General features: G+C 43.7%; 1 protein-coding gene across 1 annotated transcript in view; it reads right to left on the reverse strand.

The window, feature by feature from the left end:
* LOC106892840 (cytosolic phospholipase A2 epsilon-like) overlaps positions 1-12,322 on the reverse strand; it is a 33,280-nt gene that overhangs the window by 490 nt on the left and 20,468 nt on the right. Inside the window, exons 14-19 of the mRNA XM_014950382.1 lie at positions 11,681-11,795; positions 9,712-9,849; positions 8,194-8,301; positions 6,829-7,020; positions 4,119-4,285; positions 2,627-2,813 (exon numbers count right to left, since the gene is read on the reverse strand). Of these exons, the coding sequence (XP_014805868.1) occupies positions 2,627-2,813; positions 4,119-4,285; positions 6,829-7,020; positions 8,194-8,301; positions 9,712-9,849; positions 11,681-11,795 (907 nt within the window). The remainder of the gene's footprint in view (positions 1-2,626; positions 2,814-4,118; positions 4,286-6,828; positions 7,021-8,193; positions 8,302-9,711; positions 9,850-11,680; positions 11,796-12,322) is intronic.

Here is a 12,322-nt window from a genome sequence, read left to right on the forward strand (position 1 = left end):
CTCCTAGTCAAGAGAACATCATGTGCCCCAAGTGATGAGGGCAGAAGGATGAAGTGAGGGACAGCATTGTAACGGTTATCTACAGCTTATTCATAAACATCTGTCTTATTAAAGCCATGGATCAGTCAAGGATATCAGCCTGAAAGGGCACTCCAACAGCCACTGCTGGAGCACTGCAGGTTTTATCCTGAGCAGCTGGGACCTCTACAAACCCTGGCTGAGTGAGGGGAGTTGCCAGTAACAGAATAGAATTTAAGTGAGAAAGGAGTAATAGAAACATGAATACTTAAAGTTCCTGCAACCAGGAATACAGTCTCATGGTGCCTGACATCAGAATCCAGTTCTGCCTTTCCATTTCTTGTGTCTCCCAAATTCCACAAAAGCAGAATTTTAGACTTTACCTCCCTGCTACCAAGGAGCAAAGCAAATGCATCCTAGTAACTGGTAGTAAAGGAGACAAATACAAAGCGGGTGGCCTGGCAGAAAAGGAATGCCAGGCCCAAAGCACAGCACAATGAGTGAAATGACCCCTGGGCTGTTGCTGTACCAAAAGGAGACATACGGGTCTTTACACCACAGGAGTCCAGCCTGAAAACCAGGTTTTTGCTCCTCGGTCATTCATACATAACATTATGCCTCCTCAAGCGTAGAATGAAATCCCTGGACAACAGACAATAGAGGTAGGGAAAAATAAGAGAGAAAGAGAAGTTGCTGGTGTGACACGGTGTTTATCTCAGTCAGTGACGAGCCCTCCACAGCAGCCTAAGGAGGGGAACTTTTCTCTGGAAGAAAACTCATAGTGTCTAAATGCACAAATAATGCAGGCCGTGTATCCCTACTCCTAGTCAAGAGAACATCATGTGCCCCAAGTGATGAGGGCAGAAGGGTGAAGCGAAGGACAGCATTGTAACAGTTATCTACAGCTTATTCATAAATATCTGTATTATTAAAGCCATGGATCAGTCAAGGATATCAGCCTGAAAGGGCACTCCAACAGCCACTGCTGGAGCACTGCAGGTTATCCTGAGCAGCTGGGACCTCTACAAACCCTGGCTGAGTGAGGGGAGTTGCCAGTAACAGAATAGAATTTAAGTGAGAAAGGAGTAATAGAAACATGAATACTTAAAGTTCCTGCAACCAGGAATACAGTCTCATGGTGCCTGACATCAGAATCCAGTTCTGCCTTTCCATTTCTTGTGTCTCCCAAATTCCACAAAAGCAGAATTTTAGACTTTACCTCCCTGCTACCAAGGAGCAAAGCAAATGCATCCTAGTAACTGGTAGTAAAGGAGACAAATACAAAGCGGGTGGCCTGGCAGAAAAGGAATGCCAGGCCCAAAGCACAGCACAATGAGTGAAATGACCCCTGGGCTGTTGCTGTACCAAAAGGAGACATACTGGTCTTTACACTGCAGGAGTCCAGCCTGAAAACCAGGTTTTTGCTCCCCCATCATTCATACATAACATTATGCCCCCTCAAGTGTAGAATGAAATCCCTAGACAACAGACAATAGAGGTAGGGAAAAATAATCTGCATAAGCAATACTTTTCCCAGGAAAAAACAAAAACAAAACCTTTTTGCAGTCAGCTAGCAACACTTTATGTTACAAGTGGGAGAGAGATGAAGGTAAACACCATCCAGAAGACAAAATGAAGTGAGGGACAGCATTGTAACGGTTATCTACAGCTTATTCATAAACATCTGTCTTATTAAAGCCATGGATCAGTCAAGGATATCAGCCTGAAAGGGCACTCCAACAGCCACTGCTGGAGCACTGCAGGTTTTATCCTGAGCAGCTGGGACCTCTACAAACCCTGGCTGAGTGAGGGGAGTTGCCAGTAACAGAATAGAATTTAAGTGAGAAAGGAGTAATAGAAACATGAATACTTAAAGTTCCTGCAACCAGGAATACAGTCTCATGGTGCCTGACATCAGAATCCAGTTCTGCCTTTCCATTTCTTGTGTCTCCCAAATTCCACAAAAGCAGAATTTTAGACTTTACCTCCCTGCTACCAAGGAGCAAAGCAAATGCATCCTAGTAACTGGTAGTAAAGGAGACAAATACAAAGCGGGTGGCCTGGCAGAAAAGGAATGCCAGGCCCAAAGCACAGCACAATGAGTGAAATGACCCCTGGGCTGTTGCTGTACCAAAAGGAGACATACTGGTCTTTACACTGCAGGAGTCCAGCCTGAAAACCAGGTTTTTGCTCCCCCATCATTCATACATAACATTATGCCCCCTCAAGTGTAGAATGAAATCCCTAGACAACAGACAATAGAGGTAGGGAAAAATAATCTGCATAAGCAATACTTTTCCCAGGAAAAAACAAAAACAAAACCTTTTTGCAGCCAGCTAGCAACACTTTATGTTACAAGTGGGAGAGAGATGAAGGTAAACACCATCCAGAAGACAAAGGCTGTGTCTGTCCTCTTAGAGCCACGAAATGGCGTGAATGAACACACTAGCTTTGGCACAGATGGGAAAACAGGTTTAATTAGCTAAAGTGCTCCCCCATGAACCCAGCTAGCAAAGACAGACAGCAGCAGAGAAAAAGACTCCATCTGAGTCAGGGAAGCAGGTAGTGGTGTCTTTTGATTAATGCTTTGCCACTGCTTGTAACTTACCAGGTGCTTTGTACTCTCGGAAGGTATCATTCACAAGGGGAAGAAAAATCACAATCGGACATCCTGGCAAATCGGAATCTTGGAAGACGTAGCACTCTTTCAGATTTTTCTTATCTTCATCAGACAAAGAAATTTTGGGGAACGGGATGTTCTGCTCTGAGTAGTATTTGCACATCTTATCTAGGTTCTGGAGTAGTATCACAGAAATGGTCAGCATTGGAATTCAACTTGGTTGTCTTAAAGCCCCCAAATTGTTATCTAGTATTAAAGTTTAGAGACTCAGATGCACTACTCTACACATAATTACCATACAGAGTAACCGGAATACTAACCACAAGCTGTAAACATAATTTCAGAGATAGAGAATACATGAAGGACACTGCTTTTTAAAAAATTGAATCAATCTGCAGTTTAGGGTAAAGCATATAGTTTTAGTAAATGAAAGAGCCTCTGTTTAATATATTATATAGAATTAATTAGAAATGAAAACCATGGCAAGAAAATGTTTAAGGTATCATTATGCGCTTAGAAGCCAGAAGATAAGAAAGTTAGGTTTGAATGGGCAATCATGTCTCTGCCTGTGTAAACATTATGGCACAGTGTTAATTGATATTGACATTTTACTGAGAAAGCCTGAAATACTAGGTTATAGTATCTTTTCCCTGAGATGTGTAATACAGCATCATTTCCAACTATGTACTGTGTTATTTGCTCTGCACTATCCAATGGTGGACACTATCAAATAGGAAATAGTTTATACCAAAGTGCTTAAAACTACAGCAGCCTTTCTTCATAAAATTAATCTAGACAATGTATGAGGCTGAAATTAAACTTCATTACATGTATGTTTTATGCATCAGATGGCTTATTAACCATAGCAGAGCTGTTCTCACTCACAAAATATAATTCCACTTAAGCAGGCCAACATGATTTTTAGCATGATTATTAGTGAGTTTCTAACAAACCTCAGCCTCTGAGATACAAAGACCCAAACTTCTTTTCTGCACGGCCCCCTGGACAGCTAATTAACTTTATGAAACTGGAGTTTCTGCAGTAAGATGCTTGTCAATAAATTTTCCTAATAGCATCTCATTTGTCAGCCCAGAAATGATCTGCTCATGACTATCCACTTAACCCCTTTTATATTCTGACTTAAGTCAGGAGAAATCTCTTCCTCCTCTTTATGCATATTCCTGTGCAAGGTCTGGAAACCCGCTTGATTCAGCATGAAGCAGAAGAGGCTCTTCCCATAGTTCTGGAAGAGACTATGCTAATGTCCTCTTGAATAATTCATCATTTTCATAAACCAGCAAGAGAGATTCCAGGAGCGGCAGGAAGAAATAGGAACAATATTAATCATTACAGTGAAAAACATAAGAGAATGCAATAGTTAAAAACTGAACAGCTGAAATAACTAGCAGTTCTAGGTGCCACAGGCGAGATATTTACAAGCAAAAGGAGACACAATACACAGTAACAATATTCTCCTCACCGATGTGTGTGATCCAGTAGTATAACTTAAAAATATGATGACATCCACTTCCCTCTGTGGCCTTAAAAGTGGTGCACTGCTGGTATTGATGAAAAATCCAGCATCTATCATGCCCAGTTGATCGGGATTTTGCATCAGCTGGTTGGGACGTGAATCTAGCACAGTGTCTGAAAGGAAAATATTTCATGGAATAAGAAATGATCTGTAGGTATTTTGACTGGAAAAAGAAATGCAAGGCGGAAATGATCATCCCAGAGGCCTGGTTTAATTAATTGCCACACTACTGGATTGTCAAATAGGTGTGGGAGGGACTGCAAAATGCCACTGAAGTTCCTGTTCTGAAAAGTCTTCTGTGTTAAGATTCCAAGCAATCTATTCCAGGAACTTGAAATGCTCATTAGTGCCAGTAAGCTATTTCTAATACTTAACCTAAATCTCCCTTGCTTCATTTCAATCGTTCCATCTTTTATCCATCATTGATTTGGAGAGTGAAATATTGCCATCCCTTTTTACATGTAGATTTCTGCTGCCCCTCAGTCCAGTCCTCTTTAGACTACAAAGCCCCATTCCTTTCCAGCTTTCCCTTGTAGGTCATACTTTATGGGATATCCCAGTTGCACTGAAGTTAGATGCACAGTCCTGCCAAATTCAGCTTTCTCTCGTGTTCACCCTGCTCTTTACTACTTTCTAAGAATTACTAATTCTATTAGTAATTACTAATTACTAATAGCAATTACTACTTTCTTAGAATTACTAATTCTGAGCTGGACGACAAGGATGGGGAGCAGAATGAACCCCCATAATTGAAGGGGAAATGGTTAGTGACCTGCTTCACCACATAGATGCACACAAGTCTGTGGAGCTGGATGGGATCCACCCAAGGATAATGAGGGAGCAAGCAACTTTCTGTCATTTATCAGCAGTCTTGGTTAATCAGGGAGGTCTGAATTAGCCTGGATCTGGAAGATAGCAAATGTGATGCCCATCAACAAGAAAGGCTGGAAGGAGGATCCAGAGAACCACAGGCCTGTCAGTGTGACCTCGGTGCTGGGGAAGGTTATGGAGCAGATCATCTTGAGTGCCATCACACAGCACATACTGGGCAACCAGACGATCAGGTCCAGTCTGCATGGGTTTATGAAAGACAGGTCCTGCTTGACTCACCTGATCTCCTTCTACAACCAGGTGACCCACTTAGTGGATGAGGGAAAGGCTGTGGATGTTGTCTACCTAGTCTTTAGTAAAGACTTCGATGCCTGGAGAAACTGCCTGCTCGTGGCTTGGACTGGATGGGCGTATGCTTTACGGGTAAAAAATTGGCTGGATGGCCAGGCACAAAATGTTGTGATGAATGGAGTTAAATCCAGTTGGTGACCAGTCCCAAGTGGTGTTCCCCAGGGCTCAGTATTAAGGCTCGTTCTGTTTAGTACCTTTATTAACGACCTGGAGAAGTGCACCCTCAGTAAGTTTGCAGACAACATCAACTTGGGCAGGAGCATTGATCTGCTTGAGGGAAGAAAGGCTCTACAGAGGGATCTCGACGGACTGGATCAACGGGCTGAGGTCAACGGTATGAGGTTCAACAAGGCCAAGTGCTGATGGACTGGATCAACGGGCTGAGGTCAGTGGTATGAGGTTCAACAAGGCCAAGTGCCAGATCCTGCACCTGGGTCACAACAACCCCATGCAGCGCTACAGGCTGAGGGCAGAGTGGCTGGAGAGCTGCCTGGCAGAAAAGGACCTGGGGGTGTTGGTCGATGGCCAGCTGAATATGAGCCAGCAGTGTGCCCAGGTGGCCAAGAAAGCCAACAGCATCCTGGCCTGTATCAAAAATAGTGTGGCCAAGAGAACTAGGGAAGTGATTGTCCCCCTGTATTCAGCACTGGTGAGGCCACACCTCAAGTTCTGTGTCCTGTTTTGGGCCCCTCACTACAAGGAAGACATTAAGGTGCTGGAGCACATCTAGGGAAGGGCAACAAAGCTGGTGAAGGGTTCAGAGCACACATCTTATGAGGAGAGGCTGTCTAGGGAAGGGCAACAAAGCTGGTGAGTGGTTCAGAGCACACATCTTATGAGGAGAGGCTGAGAGAACTGGGATTGTTTAACCTGGAAAAAAGGAGGCTGAGGGGAGACCTTATTGCTCTCTACAACTACCTGAACCTGGTGGGGGTTGGTCTCTTTTCCCAAGTAACAGGCAATAGGACAAGAGGAAATGGCTTCAAGTTGCACCAGGGGAGGTTTAGATTGGATATTAGGAAAAATTTTCTTCACTGAAAAGGTTATTAAGCATTGGAACAGGCTGTCCAGGGAAGTGGTTGAGTCACCATCCCTGGAGGTATTTAAAAGACATGTAGATGTAGTGCTGAGGGACATGGTCTAGTACTAATTTGACAGTGCTAGGTTAACGGTTGGACTTGGTGATCCTAAAGGTCTCTTCCAACCATAACCATTCTATGATTCTAAGTTCAATTCTGTCAGATGCAAGCCTACCCTATTAGTCTAGACAACAGAGATTGCAGTGAAAGCCCATAAACACATGCTTGTCTTTAAAAACAGGATTAAATACCTGGCAACACTGAGGTTTTAGTCTCTTTTCTCTGTTCAGAAGAGAAATGTTCTTTCCCCTGCCAAGCCTGGCAAGGTTCTTTCCTAAATTCCCCACCCCAAAACCACCTGGAAATGCTGCCTGTTAAATATCAGTTCCCATTACCTTTCCATCGACAGAAGTGCTCGTTCTCCATGTAGTTGTTGTGCAGCTGGTAGCCCTTCAGGAAATTGTGGTGCTGGGCAACGGAGAAGCGGTCAGTCAATGCTCCCCGAAGGGCACTGGACAGGGGGCCAGGAGGAGTGTACATGCGAGTCCTCAGCTCATGGGGTCTCGTAGGCAATACTGGGTCTTCATCTAGAGGAGGAGAGAAAAAACAGTGAACTCTTTATTAATTGATGTACATTTCTGGTTGTCCTGGTGTGTAGGAGATCTCAGGGGTTGTTCTGGAATGATTCACTAAACACGAGCTCTGTTGATGGTCTTAAGCTTTGCCCTGAAGACAATTCAGCAAAAGCAGACTTGAGTCCTGAAAGAGGGAGACCTTAATGGAACTAAGTCATTCAGAGAATGTACCATCAGAAAGTTACACATCCTCACAGGATAGTATTGTGGAAGAGAGTCAAGCATGGAGAAAAAGGGGCTGAAGCACATGTTCCTGCTCAGTCAGATGGGCAGCAGCAGGGCACCACAGTGTCTATTGCAACAGTGACAGCTTCTTGTCTGATAATCACCCATGGCTACATAAGCATATGCTTAATCAGTAGAATCAGAGCATCCCAGGAAAACCTGGGGCATACATTCATATTTAGAAACTACAGGTGGTTTTCAGGGTGACTACATGGCAGCATACGTGGGTGAAAAGTAGAAACAGTACAAGGTGTGGTTTCTTGAAATCACAACCTGCTTTGCCGGACCAAGTGGCTGACAGTGCAGCAGGAGAGACTTGGTGGTTTCCGTGATTGCACAGATGTATTTCTTTATTTTTGGGATGTCTGTAATTATAGTTACTACCACATTAAATGATTTAGCAATAAAACCACAGTTTCTGTATTGCTTCAGAAAATACCCTTGGGGCCTCATTTATCTTTGTGCCAGGATGAATCCACTGCAGTAATTACCGTACCGAGTAATAAAATAAAACCCCAGGAAATATTGATTAGCCAATTGACATTCAGGTTTACTCTCGGCACAGGCAGTAAAAACAACTTTACTCTGTGCCACTAGTTCTTGGTTCCATATGGCTGAGTGAGAATGAGCAATGCCAAAACAGTTCCTGAGAAATGTGTGGCCCATCTAAATCTTCCCCTTAAGGACAGAGCCTTTTATTCAGTAGGGTTTCAGTAAGTCTAGTAATTATAGCAACATTTTCCTGATTGCCCTCTTCCTTTCAGTCTTTATGATGGGAGGGCAAGTTGCTATCTTTTAGGAGGACCCTATGATGCTGGCTTCAACGTAGTTGACAGGGTGATGCCAAAAGGCATCTAGAAGACTAAGTGACCATAAACAAAAGGCTTAATAATTTCTCACCAACTTCTTCTATTCTGTCTTGTGTCCATCTCTTCCAGAAGTCCTCTGAACTGTGGGAGAGTCCCCATATTTGTAACAGGTTCACAGAAAATATACTGCTCCACATACCTGTAAAGGGAAATAGTGAATACAAGGATAAATTCTAACAAGAAAATGGCCTTTTCCTTCTATTTTCACCTTCTGGATCAATTTTTAAATGGGCTTAATTCAAATACTTCTAAACTTTTGGGCTGCTAAATTACTTTCAACTTTCTGTGACATTGGTTCAGGTTATGCAGGTGTCAGTTCTGTGCATAACCTACTGCATGGCTTTGCCACATGGTAAAGAGAGAGAAGAACAGAAGAGAAGTAAAGGAGAAAAACAACTTGCTTGAGAAGCTAAATGAGAGCTCAGACAGTGCACATATCACAAAAACTTTCTTTCCAACCCTGCCTTCCTTACTCCAGCTTTTCTTTTTCTGCACACGCTCTGATCAGCTCTCATGCACCCTGAATTGTTTCACAGCAGGATGAACTGGTTCTTCAGATGTTTGGTTTGTAAGAGATCTCACACTGCAGCATGAAAAGGCTCGCAGATGCAGTGGGCTCCTGCTCCACTGTGCACTCTTTTCTCCATCCAGGATTGCCCCTCTCTGCCCCTCCTCAGGGGCACTGGTGGCTTTGTTGACAAAACACAATGCCACCATTTCACCTGGGGTTGTAAATTTAAATATGTGTTGTAATTAGTCTATCACAATTGAACTTCTTAACTTTCATTGGGGCACAGAAACTAGCACACAAGACACAGGATGTAAAAAACTAATTTCCCAGTAGTGGACCAGGTAAAAATGGCTAGCCCAAGAGGTAGACTTTTAAACATACTCCTTGGGATTATGGACAATTTAGTATCAGAACACATTTACTGAAACCAAGAAGCTTCAAAGCAGCATGAGTGTAAGAAGAGATGACTGAAACTGAACTTGCGCTGCTGTGTTCACCTGCCAGTGATTCTGACTCCTTGGTAAAGTATTAAACTCATCAGTACCAGCCAGGAACTGACCAGAAAGATTCGGAGACCCTTCACTTCTGGTCTCATTTTTCATCCTTGGCAGCCTGCATCTTTAGTAGATGGGATTCTCTACACAGGCTTGAAGTTAAACCTCACAGTGGAAGCACAGCTATAGGTTTCCTCCTGTCTCAAAAGTTTCATAAGTTGGAGTGCACTCAGAGAGGGATCAGAAGAATAACCAAAGAAGTGAGAGCTATTCCTTACAATGAATGAATTAAGTATCTTCATCTATCTCATCTATAAGGCACAATGTTAAAATGTTTGTGCATATCAAGACAGTAACAAGAAGCAGAAAAACAGATGTGGGATTTTTTACTGTATTCTTTTGGACAAACTACCACACCCCTCCATTTCCTGGCAGGTGATATCAAAGGAATGTTCACAACGTTAGACCAGAAATATCCACCCTCTGGTTAACAGCGTTGCACCCCTCCGAGCCGCTTCTGTGCCAGGACAACACAATACATCACCTTGAAGGTAGCAGATCCGGGATTCGGGGAGTTTTTTTAGCAAGCGTCCCATGAAGAACTCGCTTCCAAAATGCTCTGTGCGAACGAAGGCGCCGTACTTCAGCAGTCCCACCTCGTAGGGGGTGAACTCCACCCACTCTGCAATACAGTCACAAGGGGACACTTAGAGGGCTCCCAGCTGGGTGTGGAGATGGGGGCGGTGAGGCCATAAACCGGCCTGACCTCTGTTTGCTACGCTGCCTTGGTTGTCAATAACAGCCCGCGGGGCCAGGCACTGAGCAATGGCACTGTGGCAATGGGGAGGTGGCACACAGTGGTGCCACCAGTGGCACAAGGTGCACTTGGGGAGCATGGCAAGGCTCTGGCTCTTACACACCCCATGTGCACGCACCAGCCCAGGGTCCTCCAGCATGCATGAAGTTTCGCTCTGCCCTTTTGTCCTGGTTTGAGGTAAAACAGAACCAATTTTCTCTTTTGTAATTTTACGTGTTAGCTGAGCCTCTTCTAACTAACTAAATTCTGAAATTAACAGCATATTGTTCAGAAACTGTTCACTCTTGCAGTGATAAGACCTGATTATACCAAGGAATGGTATGCAGAGAGGCCCTTGGCTATATGTATTGCTATAACAACCAAGGTCAGGTAGCGTCGTTATTTGTCCCATTGGAGGGTCGAAGGGGAAAAGCACAGAGGGGTCACACCTGCAGGGAGCAGTGGACAGGACAGGTGACCCAAAACTGACCAACTGGGTATTCCATCCCATCTGCATCACGCTCAGTATAAAGGCTGAGGGATCAAAGGGTCAACTCTTTTTCTTCAATGGCTGATGTCCAAGGAGGACTCTGTCTGGTCGTCTGCCTCTGATCCCAACTTGAGCATTCCTGACTCCAGATCTGGAATCCAGCTCCTGTCTGTCACAGAGTCCAGTCTGGGACTTTTCCCTGTGTCTGCTGGTGACATGATCGTCATCCTGGGAGCTTGATACAGTTTTGTGTATACTGTATACTTTTTTCCCCTATTTTCTTAAATCTTCTTCTTATTATTATTTCATTATTTATTTATATTTTCATTAAAGTAGTTCAGTTTTTTATAAACTTATAAATCTCTTTATCTCTTTATCTCTTCCTCTCCTCTCTTTTCTTTAGAGGGGGAACGGAGGGGCCATCTGTCATTCTGATTGGTCAATCTGGCCAAAACCACAACACCTTGCATACGCCACATCTAGACAGATAACACTTCCGCTGTTATCAGTGCAGTTAACATCCTAGGACAGGTAGTCAGCTCTTGAGAAATTAGTTTTTTGTAAGAGGCCAATTATACTCTTTATGTGTGGTACTAAAGACGACAGAACTAGTCTTGACTTTCTCAGATGTCCTCTCCAAGTGAAGTGCAGGTGTCTGATATAACTGCAGCATGAGCAGCAACTGGAACGGAAACGTCATTGGCTGTAATTTACTTTTTGTTCATAAGTGGTTCATTTTTTCACCTCAACCATAAAAAATTATGTCTGAATTTGTTCTCCACCTATTCTCCTCCTCCAGCTGCTTCTCCTCATGGAACAAAATAACCAAAACAATGAGCAAAGCAAAGATTCAGTTGGAGTATGGTGGATGCTTTCCCAAACTTTACAATAACTATGTGGTCTTTCTTAATATTGAAACTGGAACTGATGATAGACAAAAAGCAGTATATAATTATTGGACAATTCCAATACTTGTTATTCTAGGTGGATCAGATAGTATTTCAAAAATGGCCTTTCTGGCAGGATTTCAACTGTGTATGTCTAGACAGTGAAATGTTGATCTCAAAAAGCTCTTGCATTAAAATTATAAGGCATGGAGATGATGGTTATTTCTCCAAAAAGCAACTAACACACCAGGGCTGTTTTCTGCTACCAAGCAGGGAGGAGCGAATCACAGGAATTCAGTTGCCAGCTTTACCCCCACAGGATCAGAAAAAACACCCCTACCTTTGAAATCATTGGTGCTGTAGTTGTCCCGAACACAGACTGACACATAGATGGGCAGTGGGTTCTGGCCGTCACACAGGGCTTCTTGCTGATCCGAAAGTTTGTGGGAGTCTTTCTGGTTTTGAAGAAAAACACTTATGTGAGATGAGATGGAAACGGTAAATTTGACAGCCCCAGCACTGCAGGACCTGGGTGGCTCTCTCCCCAGCACACAGAACATGCCGTGGCAGCTCCATTGCACAGAGCACTGCAGGCCACCCATGGTGGCAGAGCACTCTCCCAGGGTTCAGCATGAATTTGAGTACATGTTCACAAAAGATGAGAAGACAGATAGCTACTTCTGCATAGATGCCTGTATGTACTAGAAAGTACCGTCCTAGCAAGTAGGAGAAGGGGCAAGCTGCCCTTAAGGATGAGGAGGGTAGTGAGCAGCCCTGGCTCTCCTGGGGCTGAAGGAGGACCCTGAGCATGAAGGCATCTAGTTTTCTTTCTACATACATAACAGCTAGCACAGCCCAGACTTGCAAGGGGACTGGAATTTGGCAGCAAATTATTTGTATCCTATGCAGCTTCTTTTTCTGGAAAAGCATATTCTCATTGAAGAGGTTTGTAGAAAACATAAAATCTCATGCATGAACTGCT

The sequence above is a fragment of the Calidris pugnax genome, unplaced genomic scaffold (assembly GCF_001431845.1).
Source record: "Calidris pugnax isolate Ruff unplaced genomic scaffold, ASM143184v1 scaffold68, whole genome shotgun sequence".
In the NCBI taxonomy this organism is placed as follows: Eukaryota; Metazoa; Chordata; class Aves; order Charadriiformes; family Scolopacidae; genus Calidris; species Calidris pugnax.